The sequence below is a fragment of the Mytilus trossulus genome, chromosome 7 (assembly GCF_036588685.1).
Source record: "Mytilus trossulus isolate FHL-02 chromosome 7, PNRI_Mtr1.1.1.hap1, whole genome shotgun sequence".
Classification (NCBI taxonomy): domain Eukaryota; kingdom Metazoa; phylum Mollusca; class Bivalvia; order Mytilida; family Mytilidae; genus Mytilus; species Mytilus trossulus.
This window is the reverse complement of record NC_086379.1, coordinates 46,327,668-46,346,409: the sequence shown is the minus strand read 5'-3', so window position 1 is coordinate 46,346,409 and position 18,742 is coordinate 46,327,668. Positions and strand designations below refer to the sequence as shown.

The following is an 18,742-nucleotide window of genomic DNA, read 5'->3' as shown; positions in this document are numbered from 1 at the left end:
AATATTTCTGTTTTAATTTTTCAACATTTTGACCGATGATGTTTGTTCAAATTTACAGAATTTCACGAATTCTTCTTGTTTTTTCGGTGTTCTGTCGTTCGATAGAAGAAACAACTCAGTGTGTTCTTTTCATAAAACTAAAACTCAGTGTGTTCTTTTCATTAAACTAAAACTCAATGTGTTCTTTTCATAAAACTAAAACTCAGTGTGTTCTTTTCAAAAACTAAAACTCAGTAGGTTCTTTTCATAAAACTAAACTAAAAAAGGTACATGTTCGTTAAGATTACTTTGAGTCCATTAGATGTGCATAAATGGCTTCATTTTGACATATATCATATTATACCATCATTGTCTATTAGTACTTTGTTAATTCCTCAGGATGGATTACGGTTCAAAAAGTGAGATCAATATAATGAATCAAGTACTAATATTTGTGTTCGCGTTGAATAAGAGTTTCAATTATTCTTATCTTTTATCACTATGTCATGCAGCATCTAAAAGACTGATGTGTTCAAAGAAAAATAATCATACTCTTAGGGATTGTGCAATATTTATATGAGGGTGGGGCCGGTGCAAACATGGATGGAACAAATATTTTTTTCATGCAATTAATAAGCGGGGCGCAAAGTTTTTTGTAACAAACATTTGGCGGTCGCACACTTTTTAAAAAACAACCTCCGCGTGTGCATAAAAAAAATCAGAGTATCTATAACAGATTAATGCTATCTGAATGCAACATTTTTAAAAGTCTAAATATTCTTATCAAAACATATATTTGTGATTTCTTTAGGAAAAAGTAACTTGATAGAAAAAGCACAACTGAATCTAAAACATATCAACATAAAAAATGCCAAAGATATATACTACAGTTGAAGCATTAGAAGAAAAAACACACAAAGTGAATAGTAAAATCACAAAAATACCGAACTCCGGGGAAATGATAGACTATGGACATGTTCTTTTCCCTCAGATAGTTGTTTCAAGGGTTTGTTAGTATACTGAGGATATAGTTTTCTTTCTACATCAACCATTATAATAGACTCTTCCACTTCGTGGTTAATTGGTTATGTACTAATTCATGCTGCACAGCAAAACGAAAGACACACTTAGAAAAAACCTTAATTACCCGGACAAGATAAGTTCAAGTGATGAATATGTCTTAAGCTTAAATACTGGGACAAGATAAGTACAAGTGATGAATATGTCTTTATCGCAGTCAACAGTTGTAGTGTTGGTCTACACCGACGACACACTGAGTAAAAGCTTAAATACAAGATAAGTAAAAGTGATGAATTATATGTCTTTATCGCAGTCAACATTTGTAGTGGTTGGTCTACACGGACGACACGCTTAGTAAAAGTTTCTATACCGGGACAAGATCAGTACAAGTGGTGAATATGTCTTTATCGCAGTAAAAATGTGCAGTGGTTGGTCTACACGGACGACACACTGAGTAAAAGCTTCATTACCCGGACAAGATAAGTACAAGTGATGAATATGTCTCCTTGCAGTCAACATTTGTAGTGTTGGTCTACACGGACGACACACTTAGTAAAAGCTTAATTACCCGGACAAGATAAGTACAAGTGATGAATTATATGTTTTTATCGCAGTCACGTTTGTAGTGGTTGGTCTACACGGACGACATACTTAGTAAAAGCTGCATTACCCGGACAAGATAAGTACAAGTGATGAATATGTCTTTATCGCAGTCAACATTTGTAGTGTTGGTCTACACGGACGACACACTTAGTAAAAGTTTAATTACCCGGACAAGATAAGTACTAGTGATGAATATTTCTTTATCGCAGTCAACATTTATAGTGGTTGGTCTACACGGACGACACAAATAGTAGAAGCTTAATTACCCGGACAAGATAAGTACAAGTGATGAATTATCTGTCTTTATCGCAGTCAACATTTGTAGTGGTTGGTCTACTCGGACGACACACTTAGTAAAAGCTTCATTACCGGGACAAGATAAGTACAAGTTATGAATATGTCTTTATCGCAGTCAACATTTGTAGTGTTGGTCTACACGGACGACACACTTAGTAAAAGTTTAATTACCCGGACAAGATAAGTACTAGTGATGAATATTTCTTTATCGCAGTCAACATTTATAGTGGTTGGTCTACACGGACGACACAAATAGTAGAAGCTTAATTACCCGGACAAGATAAGTACAAGTGATGAATTATCTGTCTTTATCGCAGTCAACATTTGTAGTGGTTGGTCTACTCGGACGACACACTTAGTAAAAGCTTCATTACCGGGACAAGATAAGTACAAGTTATGAATATGTCTTTATCGCAGTCAACATTTGTAGTGTTGGTCTACTCGGACGACACACTTAGTAAAAGCTTCATTACCGGGACAAGATAAGTACAAGTGATGAATATGTCTTTATCGCAGTCAACCTTTATTGTGGTTTGTCCATTCGTCTCAACTCGGCCGATTCCGTATCCTCATCAAGAAGGAGAGTAGCGGATTCTACCGAGGATTGCCGAATGATGGTTGGTCTACACGGTTTGTGTTATATTAAAACTTCAACCTATCCATTCGTTTCAAAAAAATGTTCTTCATAACTTCACCATTGGGTCAAAAAAAAATATATATTAACTAACCAGCTGTTTATGACAAATACCACAATAATTGATAAACATTCTTAGATATTTGTTTATATGTGATTAGGATTATAACACAATGTTGACTGCTGTATATCTATTTCTGACATTTTTAACTGATTTGATGTCTTTTTAATTAGATTACAAATTGTTGTCTATATAATGGAGATTTGATGCGACTCTCATTCAAGTGACAGGTTTAATCCACAATTTTCTATATAATCAGATGTCTTAACCAAGTCAGAAGTATGACAGTTGTTATCGATTCGTTTGATGTGTTTGAACATTTGATTGTATTATTTAATTTGTAACCTACTGCTTTGAATTTACTCGTAGTTCAATATTTTTGTTATTTTACTTTTTATACATACCATGGGGTAACTGTTATAACATAAGCCGATGGTCATGCCGGATCACCTGATATGATACCAGTTTTGAGTAGGTTCGTGACGTAGAGTCTTAAGTGTTTTTTTATGCAGTGCTAGTTTTATATCGACATTTTGTCGCTTTTAAAATCATTTGGCCAGTGCGCTTTCAGTTTCTTATTAGCTAGCGTATTTTGCATGTCCCATACGTATCTCTCAACTCTTTCTTACAAAAATAAAAACATATATACCGTTGAAAGAAATTAGAATAAGTGAAAAAATTAACACAAATACTAACACAGGAATTCCTTTAGCACTGCACAATCAAACGTTACCAAACAAGTGAAAACAATTGCCTTATTCCTAACTTGGTGTGGGCATAATTTGTGGTTTAACCTAGTTGTAGTGGAAGTTTAACTTCCCACCTGTATGACTGATGTTCATAATTCCGTCACATTGACAAATGTGGTCAGCCACCAAAAAAGACATAAAAGTGCCAATAATTTGAATTGAGCAGCCAAAAGAGTGTTATATTACATTACAAACATTTGACCCAACTGACAAAAACATCAAAGCATGATTGAAATAAATACATTTACAGCGTAGATGACATTTAATGGAAATAGAAAATCAGAGATTATAACCTCCTTCACAGTTTTAGATACAACGCTTGAAATTTATATGTTTTGTTTCGTCTCTGTTTGCTTGCTAGTTTTCTTTATTTCTCCGTTGTAAAGAAGCTTTTTGCTTGGTGAATGGTCACTAACTTGTGTTTTCGACTGTCTTCTGCGATAGCCAACAGGTAAACCAATCAATATCTCTAACTTGCTCCTAAATGCCTTGTTCATCCAAAAGTAAACCATTGGATTGATGCCAGTATTACTGAATGCCAGCCAATGAAAAAACAGCCATAGTATGTGAGCAAACTTGTGATTATATATCGAAGGATTTCGATCGCCGAAGATGGTTAATGTATGTATTGGTAGCCATGTGATTGTGTAAACGAATACTACGATGTATAACAGCTTCAAACTCTACAAAGAAAAATATTGCATTTACAATATGGCATGTGCAGAATAATATAAATATAAAGAAATTTTAAAGTTCTTAAAGTGAAGGTATATCTCTTCCACATTTCAATAATTCTACCTGATCCTTTAAACAGGAAACTAGATCTTTATAATTATATACAATGTAAATCATATATACTTTAAATAAGAGAAGATAAACTCGTAGTCATCACATCATTTAAGTCTAATATTGAATTTCACATGTTTTTTCATTGGCTTCGTATTGTTAATTGATTTTGCTTTAAATCGTATTTATTTGTTTAAGGAGTTATTTTGTGTACTTTGGTACACATTTGAAAACTGTTTGATTTGTCTTGTTCTTAAAGCTATCTTGACTTTGAATAAGTTTTATGTATTATATTATATATCAAGTAAAAGTGCAATCAACAATAACATGTAAGCGTACCCTTCAAACATCGTTTCGTACCAGACATTGGCACCGGCAAAGCGAGTTCAGAATTTAAATGTAGAAAAATTGCACAATTTGTTTAGCGCAATACACATGATATATGAGAATTATGTTTTTATACATAATTATTATTTATTGTTCCCATTTGTTCAATAAATTATATATTGTATAAACATTAATTTTCTTGGGGATAAAAATTTCGTGGTTTTGTATCCAAAAGTAAGTTCGTGGGGATTAATTTTCGTGGTCTGTAAGTTTATAAAACAATTATGAATATTATGTTAAATTTTCTTTGGGGTTTTTATTTTCTGGATAATTCTTATCCACGAAATAAACGAAATTAAGTCCCCCACGAAATTTTCTGCTTTTACAGTATATACATTAGTACGTGTTTTCATATTTTTATAAAATTGTACGTTATTGAACTCACCTTTATTTTTGATGATAAGATTTTCTTGTCTCTTTTTCTATCTGCTTCCCCAGGTGTTTGTTTTATCCAAATGATATATCCAATGTGAATGTATGCTACAATCATTACCAGTAAGGGCATGAAATATTGTAACAATTGTATGATAATACTGTATATGTATTGTAGTCGATGGGTTCCCCAAGTTTCCATGCAGAGCCCTTGCGATCCTGGTTCATACTGTAAATAGTGGATTTGGGAAAACATGGCTGTTGGTAATGCAATTACACATGCAGCAAGCCAGATCAATATAACTAGCAATCTGGCTGTTGGCTTCGTCATTCTCTCTTTGAGCGGTTTAGAAATTATAGAATGTCTACCACATGTTATAACTACCATAGTGAATGCCCTTTGCATAACAACAACAAGTTGTACGTAATGTAACACAGGACACATGAAAGATCCCATCACCCAATGTTTATAAATGATATTACTAAGAACAGTAGTTGGAATGCAAATAGCCGTCATCAGAATGTCACTGATTGCTAGGTTTGCAATGAAAAAGTTTGTAACTGTTTCCAGGCCTTTCACATTACATAAAGTATTACAAATGATGATATTCCCGCCAAAACTTATGACAACCACAACTCCATATAGGATCACTAAGGGAGCAATGAATGACAACGGTAGCTGATACATTTCAAAACGAACATCATCTTCTGCTATCACCGGATGGTCAAATGCAAATAGGTTCAAAAGAGACTTATTGAACAATGTTGCATTACACCGACTGCAGTTCATTGCACTATTTTGTATGATTCTGTACTTCAACTTTAGCTTCTCCTGTTCCTTTTCAAATACGAAGTCTTGACTCCAATTGTTCAACGAAATATTAACTTGATTATTTATTGACGTGCACTTTTGTATGATAAAATTGCATATTTTATATAACCGAAGGTTCGAAAAATATCCACCTAATGTGTGAATTAATATGGGGGTGTCTTAATGAAAAGACAGTTTGACTTCTACAAACAGCAGATTTTAATAATACCTAACCGATTTAATGTATCTATATCAACATTTATATCGATATTATTTTGACAGTTTGTTCTAAATCGATATTATTACACAATATTTTCTATAAAATATTTGAATGAATGTTTTTTAAGTATAGTAAAATATAGTAATTTAACTTGAAAGTCCTTCTTGAAATAGTATGAGAAATACTAGTACTGAGAAATTTATATGAACTCAAAAAGGACCGCACCGGCTACTTCAACAGGATAAGCCTCTTCTTACATGTAACAGTTTCCGACAATCATATATTTACTCAGTTGAAAGGACACAGTATTGACAGAAATAGGTAATAAATATAATAATATTTGTGATGGTGACCTTAGAACCTGTTAGTTATTGAGTAAGGTCAATTGTACTTTTAACCCTGTTTGAGTTATGTCTGTCATATGAGCCCACTTCTTTGAATATAGAATACAAAACAACTCGGCCAAAATATCCCCGCACAGATTTTCTTTTTTCCATTATTTACAATTAACTCACCATAGATACCAGGACTAAATTTAGTATACGCCAGACGCGCGTTTCGTCTACAAAAGACTCATCAGTGACGCTCGAATCCAAAAAAATTAAAAAGGCCAAATAAAGTACGAAGTTGAAGAGCAAGTTATCGCTTAATTGTCACAACGTTAGTATTTTGATACACCTGTTATTTTGATCTAAATGCTCTTCAACTTCATACTTTATTTGGCTTTTCATAACTTTTCGAATTCGAGCGTCCCTGATGAGTCTTTTGTAGACGAAACGCGCGTCTGGCGTATATATTAAATTTAGTCCTGGTACATGTATCTATGATGAGTTTATTTTATAAACATGTTCTTAAAAATCCAACAATACAATGAAATACTACATTTTTTAAAACAAAAAACTATGATTTAAGAGTATTTTCAACATAATGAATAAAACTTAATAAAAAAAAAAGTTAAAATGTTTCGTAAAAAATATTTACTTTACATATCTATTAAACTTCACATATATTTGAAAATATTTACGTTAAGATATTTAGGATAGAATACACTATTGTTAGTTTTGTTGAGATATTTTTGTTTTTCTAGCCTCTATTTATTATGCCGTGGTGATAAAAAAAAAAAAGCAGATTTAGATGTTGCGGCCTCCTTTGGGTTATCGAAAGGAAACACACACCCCATAAATCATGTTGAGGGAGGATTTACGAGTTTCAATGACTGCGAAAGTAAATATAAGTACTTCTTAACAAATTAACTTACAAATATGAAAATAGTATGAAGTAATTTTGTATCCAGGACTTTAAGTAAACTATGCATTCTGTAATCTGTGAATTTCTGCTGACATCCTGATTAAGGCCCAGGGTTCTATCAATCTTCATGGAATATAAAATTTAATATTTGAGTTAATTTCTTTAAAATCTGTGAAATAAAGCAAAATTGGTTAAATTCAGAATTTTCCCCTTTTCACCCTATATAGATTGTTTCCAATGTTGTTCCTTCATGTAAACGGCTTATAGTTTCGACATACAAAAAAAAAGATAACACACAAATTAATATGACATAAAAATTCATATAAAAATAATTTATAGAAAAAATATGATAAATAATATAAAAAGGAGTCTGATGAAGCCGCACTTTACTTTTGGTCAAGTGCTCTTTGACGTTAATTTTGAATTCCTTTATTTTCTTTATTTTATTAACATTAATTGGCAACATATTCCAATCTTGTATGCCATTTAAGTAAAATGTGTCTTTTTGTTGACTCTTAACTGGAGGAACACAGAAGTTCAATTCACTACTTCGTGTGAAATGATGATGTAACTGTCTCACCTTTGTAAAATTTGAAAACATATAAATAAGACAATGGTGGTAATAAATATTATGTACATGGTTTAATCTTAATTGTTTAACACGATTTTCAATATTAACATAACCAATACTATTCAATACATTATGGTCAACTTTTGATCTGTATCCAGTGTATTTTATAAATCTACCACCTTGCCATCAAATTGTGTGATTATTACAAGTAACATCCTAGTTACGGAGTTAAGCATTTAAGATGATTTAAGTTTTGACCTAAACAGAATAGTTTCTGTTTTCTTCAAATTAAGGGATGATGTATTATCAATCAGCCATTTGCTACAAGATTCAAGTTGCTTACCCAGTTTCTCATATATAACTTCTGGGTTCTTATGAGAGTATAGTAGGGTACTATCATCTGCATATAATAAAATGTTGCTGTCTTTAATCAAACGTATATACATATCATTAACATAATTAAGGAATAAAGGTGGTCCTCAAATACTCCCTTGTGGTACTCCACATGTTATATATCATATAACATAAATATGATTCAAACCATTTAGTACATTTGACACCCATTTCTTGTAGTTTGTTACACAATATAAGATGGTCGACAGTGTCAATGGCTTTTTGTAAATCTAACATTATCATTCAAGTATAAAGTCCCTTGGTGGAGGCCTTAAGCGACTTCTGACGCGGAGAGAATTAAGGTAAGGATAAAGTCCCTTAGCAGTTTCATTTTTAATATGATCTAACAATTTAAACGAATAAGACATGTATCTGTAGAATAAACAGATCTGAAACCAGATTGTAAATTAAAAAAAAGATCATTTTCCACCAGATATTTTTCAAGTTGTGAACATACTGATCTTTCAACAATTATAGAAACTACAATTAAAGGCATAACAAAAACACTGCATCCCACCTAAACTTTTCAATAGCTATTTAACATTCATCCGAGAACTCGCGAGTACTCGAGTATCATGACCGAGTATCCGCGTATTTAATTTCAGATCTTTTAACATCCCTACTATAATCAGTTTTATTGAGGTCTTGAAAGTCATGTAAATTCCTGCTAGTAGTCCTTTGTTAATTCATGCAATATTGTCATTTTCTTAGCTGCTGTTGTTTCATATTATGTAATCGGACTTCTGTTTTTAATGAGTTTTACTGTGCGCATATCAGTGTGTTTGTTAAATACACATTAGCTAGAGGTATAGAGGAGGATTAAGATCTCACAAAACATATTTAACCCCGCTGTATTTACATCATCAGGAACTGTGACCTTTGTTAATCTCGTATGGTTTTGTTTTCAATTTTAGTGCATTTATTATATTTTTGAGTAAAGTGCGAAATTCCTTTTCATGTAACTACATTGAAGAAAACATTTTGTTTAAGGTCTAGCTGAAACGCACATTCAGATGCAAAATTTTGCGCTGCGTTGAAGACCCGTTGGCGGTCTTTCGCTGTTTTCTGCTTTTTGGCCGTGATGTTGGCTGTTTGTTTATTATGACGTCCACCCAGTTTAATTGAAACATGCAAATTAAAGTTTGGTTTTTATTGATCATCCTGCGTCGACAAAACAGATCGTGTTATTATAGCAAGTTTGTTGTCCCCTTGGTCCAAACTATTGCCTTCGACTACGCTTCGAGGAAAAACTTGTATCTCAGGTATAACAAACTTTTTATTACACTTATAACCAATAGATGTATAGTACTAGTTTTGCTCATTTCTTTTTCTCAGAATTTAATTTAAAATGTATCTTAACAAGCTGATAACACTCTCCAAGGTAATGTAGGATATTTATTTATGTGTGCCGGACAAGTGTTTACGTAATTTCCATCTAAATGTATGCTTAAAAATAAGAGTTAGGGAATCCTTATCTACACAGCTTAGAGCTTAAGAATATCATTATAAACCTCATGAAATGGATAATTAGGCATACTAATTAAAATTACGTGCACATGAATTTTTTTTTAAAGATAATAAACCTCTAGCAGTGGTACATACATTATTCATGTTATTGTTATGAAAATCTCTGATTAACCGCAGTTAATCATGCGACATCTTGAATGCATTTGTCGCCATCTTATAGTGTTTATATATCAACTTGTTCGATTCGCTCGTGTATGCAACGAAACAAATTTGGTACAATGACATCATTCGGAAATATAAATCAATATGCAGACATCTTCTACGTTCAAGTATTGAACATCCATTTTTTTATTATTTAATTCTTTACAAAGCAAAAAATATTGTCATTAACCTCGAAGGTAATCAAACCTTACAACAGACTTTTTAAGAAATGGTATAGTTACAAAACTGGTGTCAGGTCATTAAAGACTTTAATATTTATTCACTTTAGGATCTTTGCAGCATGTCATTAACTGCTAGTAGTCCCTTGTTAATTTATATTTCATTGTCAATTTGCTTAGTTTCTGTTGTAACATATTCTAAAATTTTACTCGGACCTCTTTAAACTGAGTTTTTCTTTGCGTGTTGCCGTGTTTTGTTTGTTTTTCTACATTGGCTCGAGGTATCAGGGGAGGGTTGATATCGAACAAGAAATATGTAATCCCGTCGTATGTTTGCGCCTGTCCCAAGTCAGTAGCCTCTGGCCTTTGTTCGTCCGGTATGATTTTTTTTATTTTGGTTCATTTATATATTTCGGAGTTAAGTTCGACGTCCTTTATAAATGAACCAGTAGACATTTTCATTTTGAGGCCATAGTCGTTTCTATACATTATTTGCTTGGTTTTTTGGACATTCATAAATGTAAACAATATTATATTTTTACCGAAACACCCACGGCCTTTTTAACAATTCACATAAACGCACAACAAATGATCTTTGCAAGTTAGTTGTTATGGTGTCAACGAACTGTATAAACACACAGTAGGCAGTTCATATACTGCATGGAGTTACGTAAATTATTTTTCTTCATTTCAAATTGTCTTTCTTCGAATTAAAACTTATTCATTACTAACTGATATACTCATGACTTGAAACTCTTCCAGAAAAACATAAAAAATTCTCCTGGGTCACGTATAAAGGTACATTCGAAGTACCCCTTAACTATAAGGTTAAAGAGTTTCATGATGATGAAACTCATGCAATTGATATTTATCAACAAAATATATAATTTAATCCTGCAATAGCCAAAGAACTTCTAAGTTTGTATGAGTTGACGAGTTTTAACACATTTAACTATTGTTGCATTGCCATTCATAACTTTCAATCTTATAAACTTGTAAAAGAGGGACGAAATATACCAGAGGGACAGTCAAACTCATAAATCGACAATAAACTTACAATGCCTGGCTAAGAAGACAAACAGATAAACAATAATATATATGACACAACATAGAAAACTAAAGAATAAGCAACACGAACCCCACTAAAAACTATAGGGGATCTCAGGTGCTCCTGAAGGGTAAGCAGATTCTGCTCCACATGTGGCACCCATCGTGTTGCTTATGTTATAACAAATCCGGTGAATAGTCTAATTCGGTAGGTCACATTCATGAACGGGAAGGGGATTATAGTTATGACGTAAGGAACATATCCGATATCATTTGTGAAACGGTTATTCCATAACGGTCAACCAACTCGTGATGGCGTCCGTGAAATTTACGAAGGGATGATTTCAACTTCACCTTATGAAACTCTTGGTTTAATAGCTTTCTTGTGAGCAGCAACCCTCTATCAAGAAAGTCATAATAGGAAATGCAAGCACTGGAAAATCGTATCAATTTGGAGATATATACCCCGTATATAAATGCTGCTGGAATGTTGCTACTTAGAAATGGAAAGTTTACAATTGGAAAGCTGAAATGATCCCTTTTGTCGTAAATTTTTGTTTTCAAACGATCCTCATTGTCAATTTCTAGATGTAAGTTAAGATATGAGGCCGACTGAACTGTATCTGTTGTATCCTTTTTCCATAGTTAAATTATCTCTTGTTTGTAACTTAACCACTAGCTGCTTTGTCAATGATTTTCACATAGGTGCAAATATGAATCTTTAATTTGCTTGTAGCAATGTCAAAAACGATATGATAGCTTTGTATACTTATTTTCCTCATTTTCATTCTCTTAAAATAGATCTTAACTAGTTGATATCCTCATAGTGTAGAACTCTTTAAGGTAAAGAAGAATACTTATTTTTTAGTGCCGGTCACATGGTCACGTCCTGTCCATCTACATGTATCCTTGGAACTAAGAGTTTGGAAATCCTTATTTGTAAAACTTTGATAATACTATTATAAACCTATCGAATTTGATATTTATAAACAAGATTATCATTGATATCCTGCCATGCAAACTAAAATTACGTGAACATAGCCGTTATGTTTGTACTGATAATCCTCTATAACTAGCAGTGGTACAAACACAACTTTGACAAACCGTGTAAATTACACGTTACAAACGTTTATCACGCGACAACTTGAATTAGTTTGAATTATATTCAGGCCAATCCCAATGAATTAGTACCTAAGTAACAAAAAGTACCTACCTAAAAACATTAAATTTAGTAATTTTTTTATTCATGTTACAAAATTTGATTGACAAAAACCTCAATATTAGTTTTCTGTCAAAAAATTCAATGTTTCTGTTTTTTTCTATTACTTGGTGCAAGCCTTAAGCTTGTTTTGATTTTCAATTATCGTTTCAATACATTGAATGGTGTTTGCTGTGTCATTCGTCATTTAAAAACTTTAATTTGTAAACTGAATTGCATGCTGTGTTTTCAATGGTTTACACAAAAGCACAAACATGATCTTTCCACGTTGAGTGTAGGGGTTTCACCGAACTACGTAAACACACATTAGGAAGCATATTAACTAGTTAATATGTAAATTATTTTTCTTTAATTTCAATTTCCTTTCTTAGATTTTAAAAGGTTTCATCACTAGTTTCATAACTCATTACGTAAAACTCTGCCAATATCTCTCTGTGCAGGGCACGTGTTAACGATACTTGTAAATAAGAAGAATCTTTTTTATTAAGTTTGAGAGTATCATTATAAAACTATTACATGTTATACAATTGATATTTATCAACGAACAAACTTGCAAATTATATATATACGCGATCAAAAAAAATTGTGCCAAATTGTTATCTAAGGTACCAGGATTATAATTTAGTACGCCAGACGCGCGTTTCGTCTACATAAGACGCTCAAATCAAAAATATGTATAAACCCAAACAAGTACAAAGTTGAAGAGCATTGAGGATCCAAAATTCCAAAAAGTTGTACCAAATACGGCTAAGGTAATCTATGCCTGGGATAAGAAAATCCTTAGTTTTTCAAAAAGTTCAAAGTTTTGTATACAGGAAATTTATAAAAATGACCACATTATTGATATTCATGTCAACATCCTAGTGTTGACTACTGGGCTGGTGATACCCTCGGGGACGAAACGTCCACCAGCTGTGGCATCGACCCAGTGGTGTAAATAGTTATCAAAGGTACCAGGATTATAATTTAGTACGCCAGACGCGCGTTTCGTCTACATAAGACTTATCAGTGACGCTCAAATCAAAAATATTTATAAACCCAAACAAGTACAAAGTTGAAGAGCATTGAGGATCTAAAATTCCAAAAAGTTGTGCCAAATACGGCTTAGGTAATCTATGCCTGGGATAAGAAAATCCTTAGTTTTTCAAAAAACTTCAAAGTTTTGTATACAGGATATTTATAAAAATGACCACATTATTGATATTCATGTCAACACCGAAGTGTTGACTACTGGGCTGGTGATACCCTCGGGGACGAAACGTCCACCAGCAGTGGCATCGACCCAGTGGTGTAAATAGTTATCAAAGGTACCAGGATTATAATTTAGTACGCCAGACGCGCGTTTCGTCTACATAAGACTCATCAGTGACGCAAAGCATTTTCAATTATTCTGAGGAAATGTTAAAAAAGCAGTCATTTACTAATAAAAATGTCTGTTCGGATTTTTATCTCAGGTTTCAGTGTCGATCTCCGTTTCTGTATATTAAACGATGTTTGACTTTTCTCTCATATATTTAAACATTGCTACATTTTAATTGATCTACTAACTGCTTTTTCAACGGCTTACACACACGCAAATACAATTTTTAAACGTTAAACGCTTGATAAAAAGTACACTTTGTCCAGGAGCTCTGAACTTTGAAACATCGCGCCATTATGTTATTGTTCTATTATAATTTTGAAAATACTTTGAACGATAAAATTATTTACATTTACATTCTGACGTCAAACACGCGATTCTACTACATAGTTGATGTGAACCTAGCAATTCTGTCACAGGACTTCAATTTCAATCCTTTAAAGGTTGATTTAAAATACAAAAATAAGCTAGCAATGTACGTAGTTGCTAAATTTGACATATGCTTTTTGTGCTTCTTTATCAAATATTTGTTTGTTTTTGATCTGATTGATATTTGTGACTGCCATACCCCTATTTCGAAAATTTTACCTATTACATGTATTAAGACTGTTTTGTTCACGCATCGTTGTAAATATATGTAGTTCGTTGCGAATGTCCTACAAGTGAAAGGTTTAGCGCTATAAAACCATGTTCAATCCCCAATTTTCTTCATTTCAAAATGCCTGTACCAAGAAAGAATTATAATAGGTGTTGTCCATTAGTTTGATATTTCTTATCATTTGATTTCGCACTTTGATCAGGGACTTCCGTTTTGAGTACAGTACTTTTGTGATTTTACTTTTTGTAGACCCAAAATTCAAAAAGGTTTTGCCAAAATGAAAACAATGAGCGGAACTAGTGACAAAAAGGATAAGTATCACCAGTTTTTCTTTCAATTATGAATGCATCCAAGTTACTGAACATGAATTTAATTGTAACGCCTGATAAATGTTATAGATTATGAACTTGATACAAGATTTACTTTAGGACAAACGAAAAAAGTGATCTTTCAAAATTGATTTTTAGAAAACAATGACCTGTTCTGATATAATTTATACAATATAATGTATTCACGCTCCATGTTTATCAGCAGAATAAGAAACGCTTTACTTGATTCATAAATATTATATTTTCAAATACAGTTCTTGTACCATTTACCGGCAAGCAACATGAAAGATATCTTAACAATGTGAGTTATGATCAGTTATAGTTCTGACAGAGGGATATTATTTCCATGTTTGAACATACAGATCTTACATTTTTGGCCGAATTCAAAACAAAATAAATGTTTGGCTCTCGTTTCTTGTTTGGTTTTTTAATTGTTTTGATCTGAGCGTCACTGATGAGTCTTATGTAGACGACACGCGAGTCTGGGGTATTAAGTTTTTATTCTGGTTCCTTTGAACTAATCATATAATTGTTCGAATTTCAAGATAAACTATACGTCACAGAAATACGTAATTGTTTTTGGTATGCTGTGCTGTTGTTTAAAGAAGATGTCTGTTGTTATTCTACCGTGTACATGTTGAAATGTGCTCTCATAAAAATCAGAACTAAGTCACTTTCTCATGGTGATTTTTAAATAATCTTGTTTTAAAATGTTCTTAAAGTATTAATTTTATATTTTCTATATTAGCGCAAATTATAGATATTAATTGACAGTGATTCGTAAGCTTTTGAAGGCTGGCTGATTGACTTTGTATAAATGTATGTAAAATAAATGATATATCAGGTTGCACTATAAATAAATTTATATATGCAATTTTCTGTGCTGAGTGATCTCTCGTTTGTTTGTTTTGTGTTCCTGTCACGTAGTGTTGTCGTTTTAGCGATATCTTTTTAACATATACGAGTGAGAGATTGAGCTCGCCATCAAACCACGTTCAACCAACACTTTCTTTCTTAAAATGCCCCATATCAAGTCAGGAATATGGCAGTTACAATAAACTAGTTTGTGTCTATGTATATTGGCGTGTTTGTTGCACTTTAGCGTTTCTATGGTTCCGATGTTTCCTCTTTGAGATAATGTGTACCCTCAGTTTTAGCTTGATTCTTAAAAGCACATTTTATTCTTTTTAACAAAACTTTTTTTAGAAGCAATTAAAGTCATAAAAAACTAGTTTCTAGAAATTACCATGGTAAGTATTATGTTATTGATGACCCAGTACAAGTATATCATTATACTAGAATAAGTCCTTTCTGCACGATTGTTACATTTATCAATAACATTTACATATAATTAACAAAAAATATCTCATTCAGTATATTCTTCTTAAAAGCGAAACTTTCGTGTTTTTTTGGCTCTTTTCTTTTCTTTATTACCGAAGTTTTCCTTACACGACCTTAAAAAACAATCACACAGGATCACGGAACACTTGAAAAATAAGTATTTAAAGCACGTAAAACTGATGTTTCTAAAAATATAACTGCTTCCCGGAAAGTTTACAATGGTTGTTTTTACATTGTTTTAATTTTTTATTAAATTGCAATACTTATATAGCGCCTGAGATGTCAATTACGATGTTACTTGACTTGTCCTGCTTTCGTATATAAGGTCTGTAGATATCAATACCACAAGTATAGTTTTCTTCTTGTAATATAGATGAAAGAAAGAGAGTCAGAGACCCGTTTAATTGGAAATAATCTTTTTATTTCTGAACTCAAAATTAACAGATATACATAAATTGAAAATATATTTAGAAATGCTGAACACTGTACTGGAACAAAACTGAAGGTAGAGCCTTTACTGCTTCGTTTAGAATAAGTTTGACAGTAACTGAAGGCCTCTGATTTAAAAACACACCATCTAAGAAATAACAGTTTCCTTTTTCTTCTCTTTGAATGCTTCTCTTCTTCTTTTGGAAAAACATTTGCTGTTTGAAAGACGATATCTTTTTTGTTCTTTGTATGATTTTCTTCGATCACCTACAGGCAAATGCAAAAGTTGCCTTAGCTTTTTCCGAAATGCCTTGTTGACCCAACAATACACAATTGGATTGATGCCAGTATTACTGAATGCAAGCCAATGAAAAAACAGCCATAGCATATGAGCAAACCTATGATCATATAACGTTGCATTGAGATCGCCAATGGTTGTGATGACATGGATCGGTAGCCATGTGATTGCGTAGACAGATACCAGTGTGAATAACATTTTCAAACTCTGTAAAGAAATTAAGTTATATAGAAAATGAAGCAATATTTCAATTGTGTCATATTCATTTAGTTTTAGTAAATGCGATATATAAATGGTTATTTTTATAAATTTTCTGTTTACAAAACTTTGTATTTTTCTAAAAACTAAGGATTTTCTTACCCCAGGAGTAGATTACCTTAGCCGTATTTGGCACATCTTTTTGGAATATTGGGTCCTCAATGCTCTTCAACTTTGTATTTGTTTTGATTTTTAACTATTTTGATCTGAGCGTCACTGATGAGTCTTATGTAGACGAAACGCGCGTCTGGCGTATAAAATTATAATCCTGGTACTTTTGATAACTATTTTATCCCTTCAATAATGTTATGAAATGTATCAATTCTTTTAGGAACAAGGTTCGACATACCTGTAAAATATTTGTTAGATATTCAGTGTGTAATTCCTTTCTTAAAGCAATGAGTTTATTTAAATGTTTTTTTTTCATCTTTTCAATTGGTTTAAACATGTATGTCTGATCTTTAAGTTATTGTTGAAACTAGATAAGTGTCATGCAGTTCTTAATTTTTCAATTAAAAGTTTTAATTGTACAATTATGTATTTTTTTAAAACATTGCCATTTTTTTTTAAAAGAAGGAAGCGCACTGAAAAATAAATTATTATACAGTTTGAATGTAAAAGGAAATAGATACTTTTGAGAGCAATTTTAAGTTAATCAATTTTTGTTTTTAAAATTATAGCATGTCAATTCTTAATTCTTAAACTCACTTTTCTTTTTGATAATGCAATTCTCTTATCTCTTTCCTTAATAGCCTCACCAGGTGTCGGTTTTATCCAAATCATGTATCCAATGTGAATATATGCACATATCATTATAATTAAGGGAATAACATACTGTAGTAATTGTATCACAATGCTATAGACATTTCGAAGTCTATGGGTTTCCCAAATTTCTATGCAGAGCCCGTAAGATCCTGGTTCATACTGTAAATAGTGAATTTGAGAAAACATGGCTGTTGGCAAAGCAATTATACATGCAGCTAGCCAGAGCAATATAACTAGCAATCTGGCTGTAGGTTTAGTCATTCTCTTTTTGAGCGGATAAGAAATTAAAAAATGTCGATCACATGTAATAGCTACCATTGCAAATGCCCTTTGCATAACAACAACAAGTTGTAGGTAATGTAACACAGGGCACATGAAAGATCCCATCACCCAATGTTTAAAAATGATGTCGCTAACAATAGTAGTCGGAATGCAGAGAACCGTCATCAGAATGTCACTGATTGCTAGGTTTGCAATGAAAAAGTTTGTAACTGTTTGCAGGCCTTTCACATTACATATAGTACTACAAATGATGATATTCCCGCCAAAACTAATGACAACCACAACTCCATATAGGATCACTAAGGGAGCAATGAATGACAACGGTAGCTGATACATTTCAAAACGAACATCATCTTCTGCTATCACCGGATGGTCAAATGCAAATTGGTTCAAAAGAGACTTATTGAACAATGTCAAATTACACCGACTGCAGTTCATTGCACTATTTTGTATGATTCTGTACTTCAACATTAGCTTCTCCTGTCCCTTTTCAAATACGAAGTCTTGACTCCAATTGTTCAACGAAATATTAACCTGATCATTCATTGACGTGTACTCTTGTATGATAAAATTCATACTTTATATAACCGAAGGTTCGAAAAATATCCACCTAATGTGTGAATTAATATAGGGGTGTCTTAATGAAAACACAGTTTGACTTCTACAAACAGCAGATTTTTATAATACCTAACCGATTTAATGTATTTATATCAACATTTATATCGATATTATATTGACAGTTTGTTCTAAATCGATATTATTACATTTTCTATAAAATATTTGAATGAATGTTTTTTAAGAATAGTAAAATATAGTAATTTAACTTGAAAGTCCTTCT

At 32.3% G+C, this 18,742-nt stretch overlaps 1 protein-coding gene across 1 annotated transcript; it reads right to left on the bottom strand.

Annotated features, from left to right (window-relative positions):
• Positions 1–17,541: 17,541 nt before the first annotated feature.
• On the bottom strand, positions 17,542–18,480 carry LOC134726444 (RYamide receptor-like). The gene has a single exon (XM_063590847.1). The coding sequence runs from the start codon at positions 18,478–18,480 to the stop codon at positions 17,542–17,544; it is 939 nt and encodes a 312-aa protein (XP_063446917.1).
• Between the last annotated feature and the right edge of the window lie 262 nt (positions 18,481–18,742).

What these genes read in the sequence shown, in the direction of transcription:
- LOC134726444 (XM_063590847.1), bottom strand. Translation starts at nt 18,480, where the DNA reads ATGAATTTTATCATACAAGAGTACACGTCAATGAATGATCAGGTTAAT.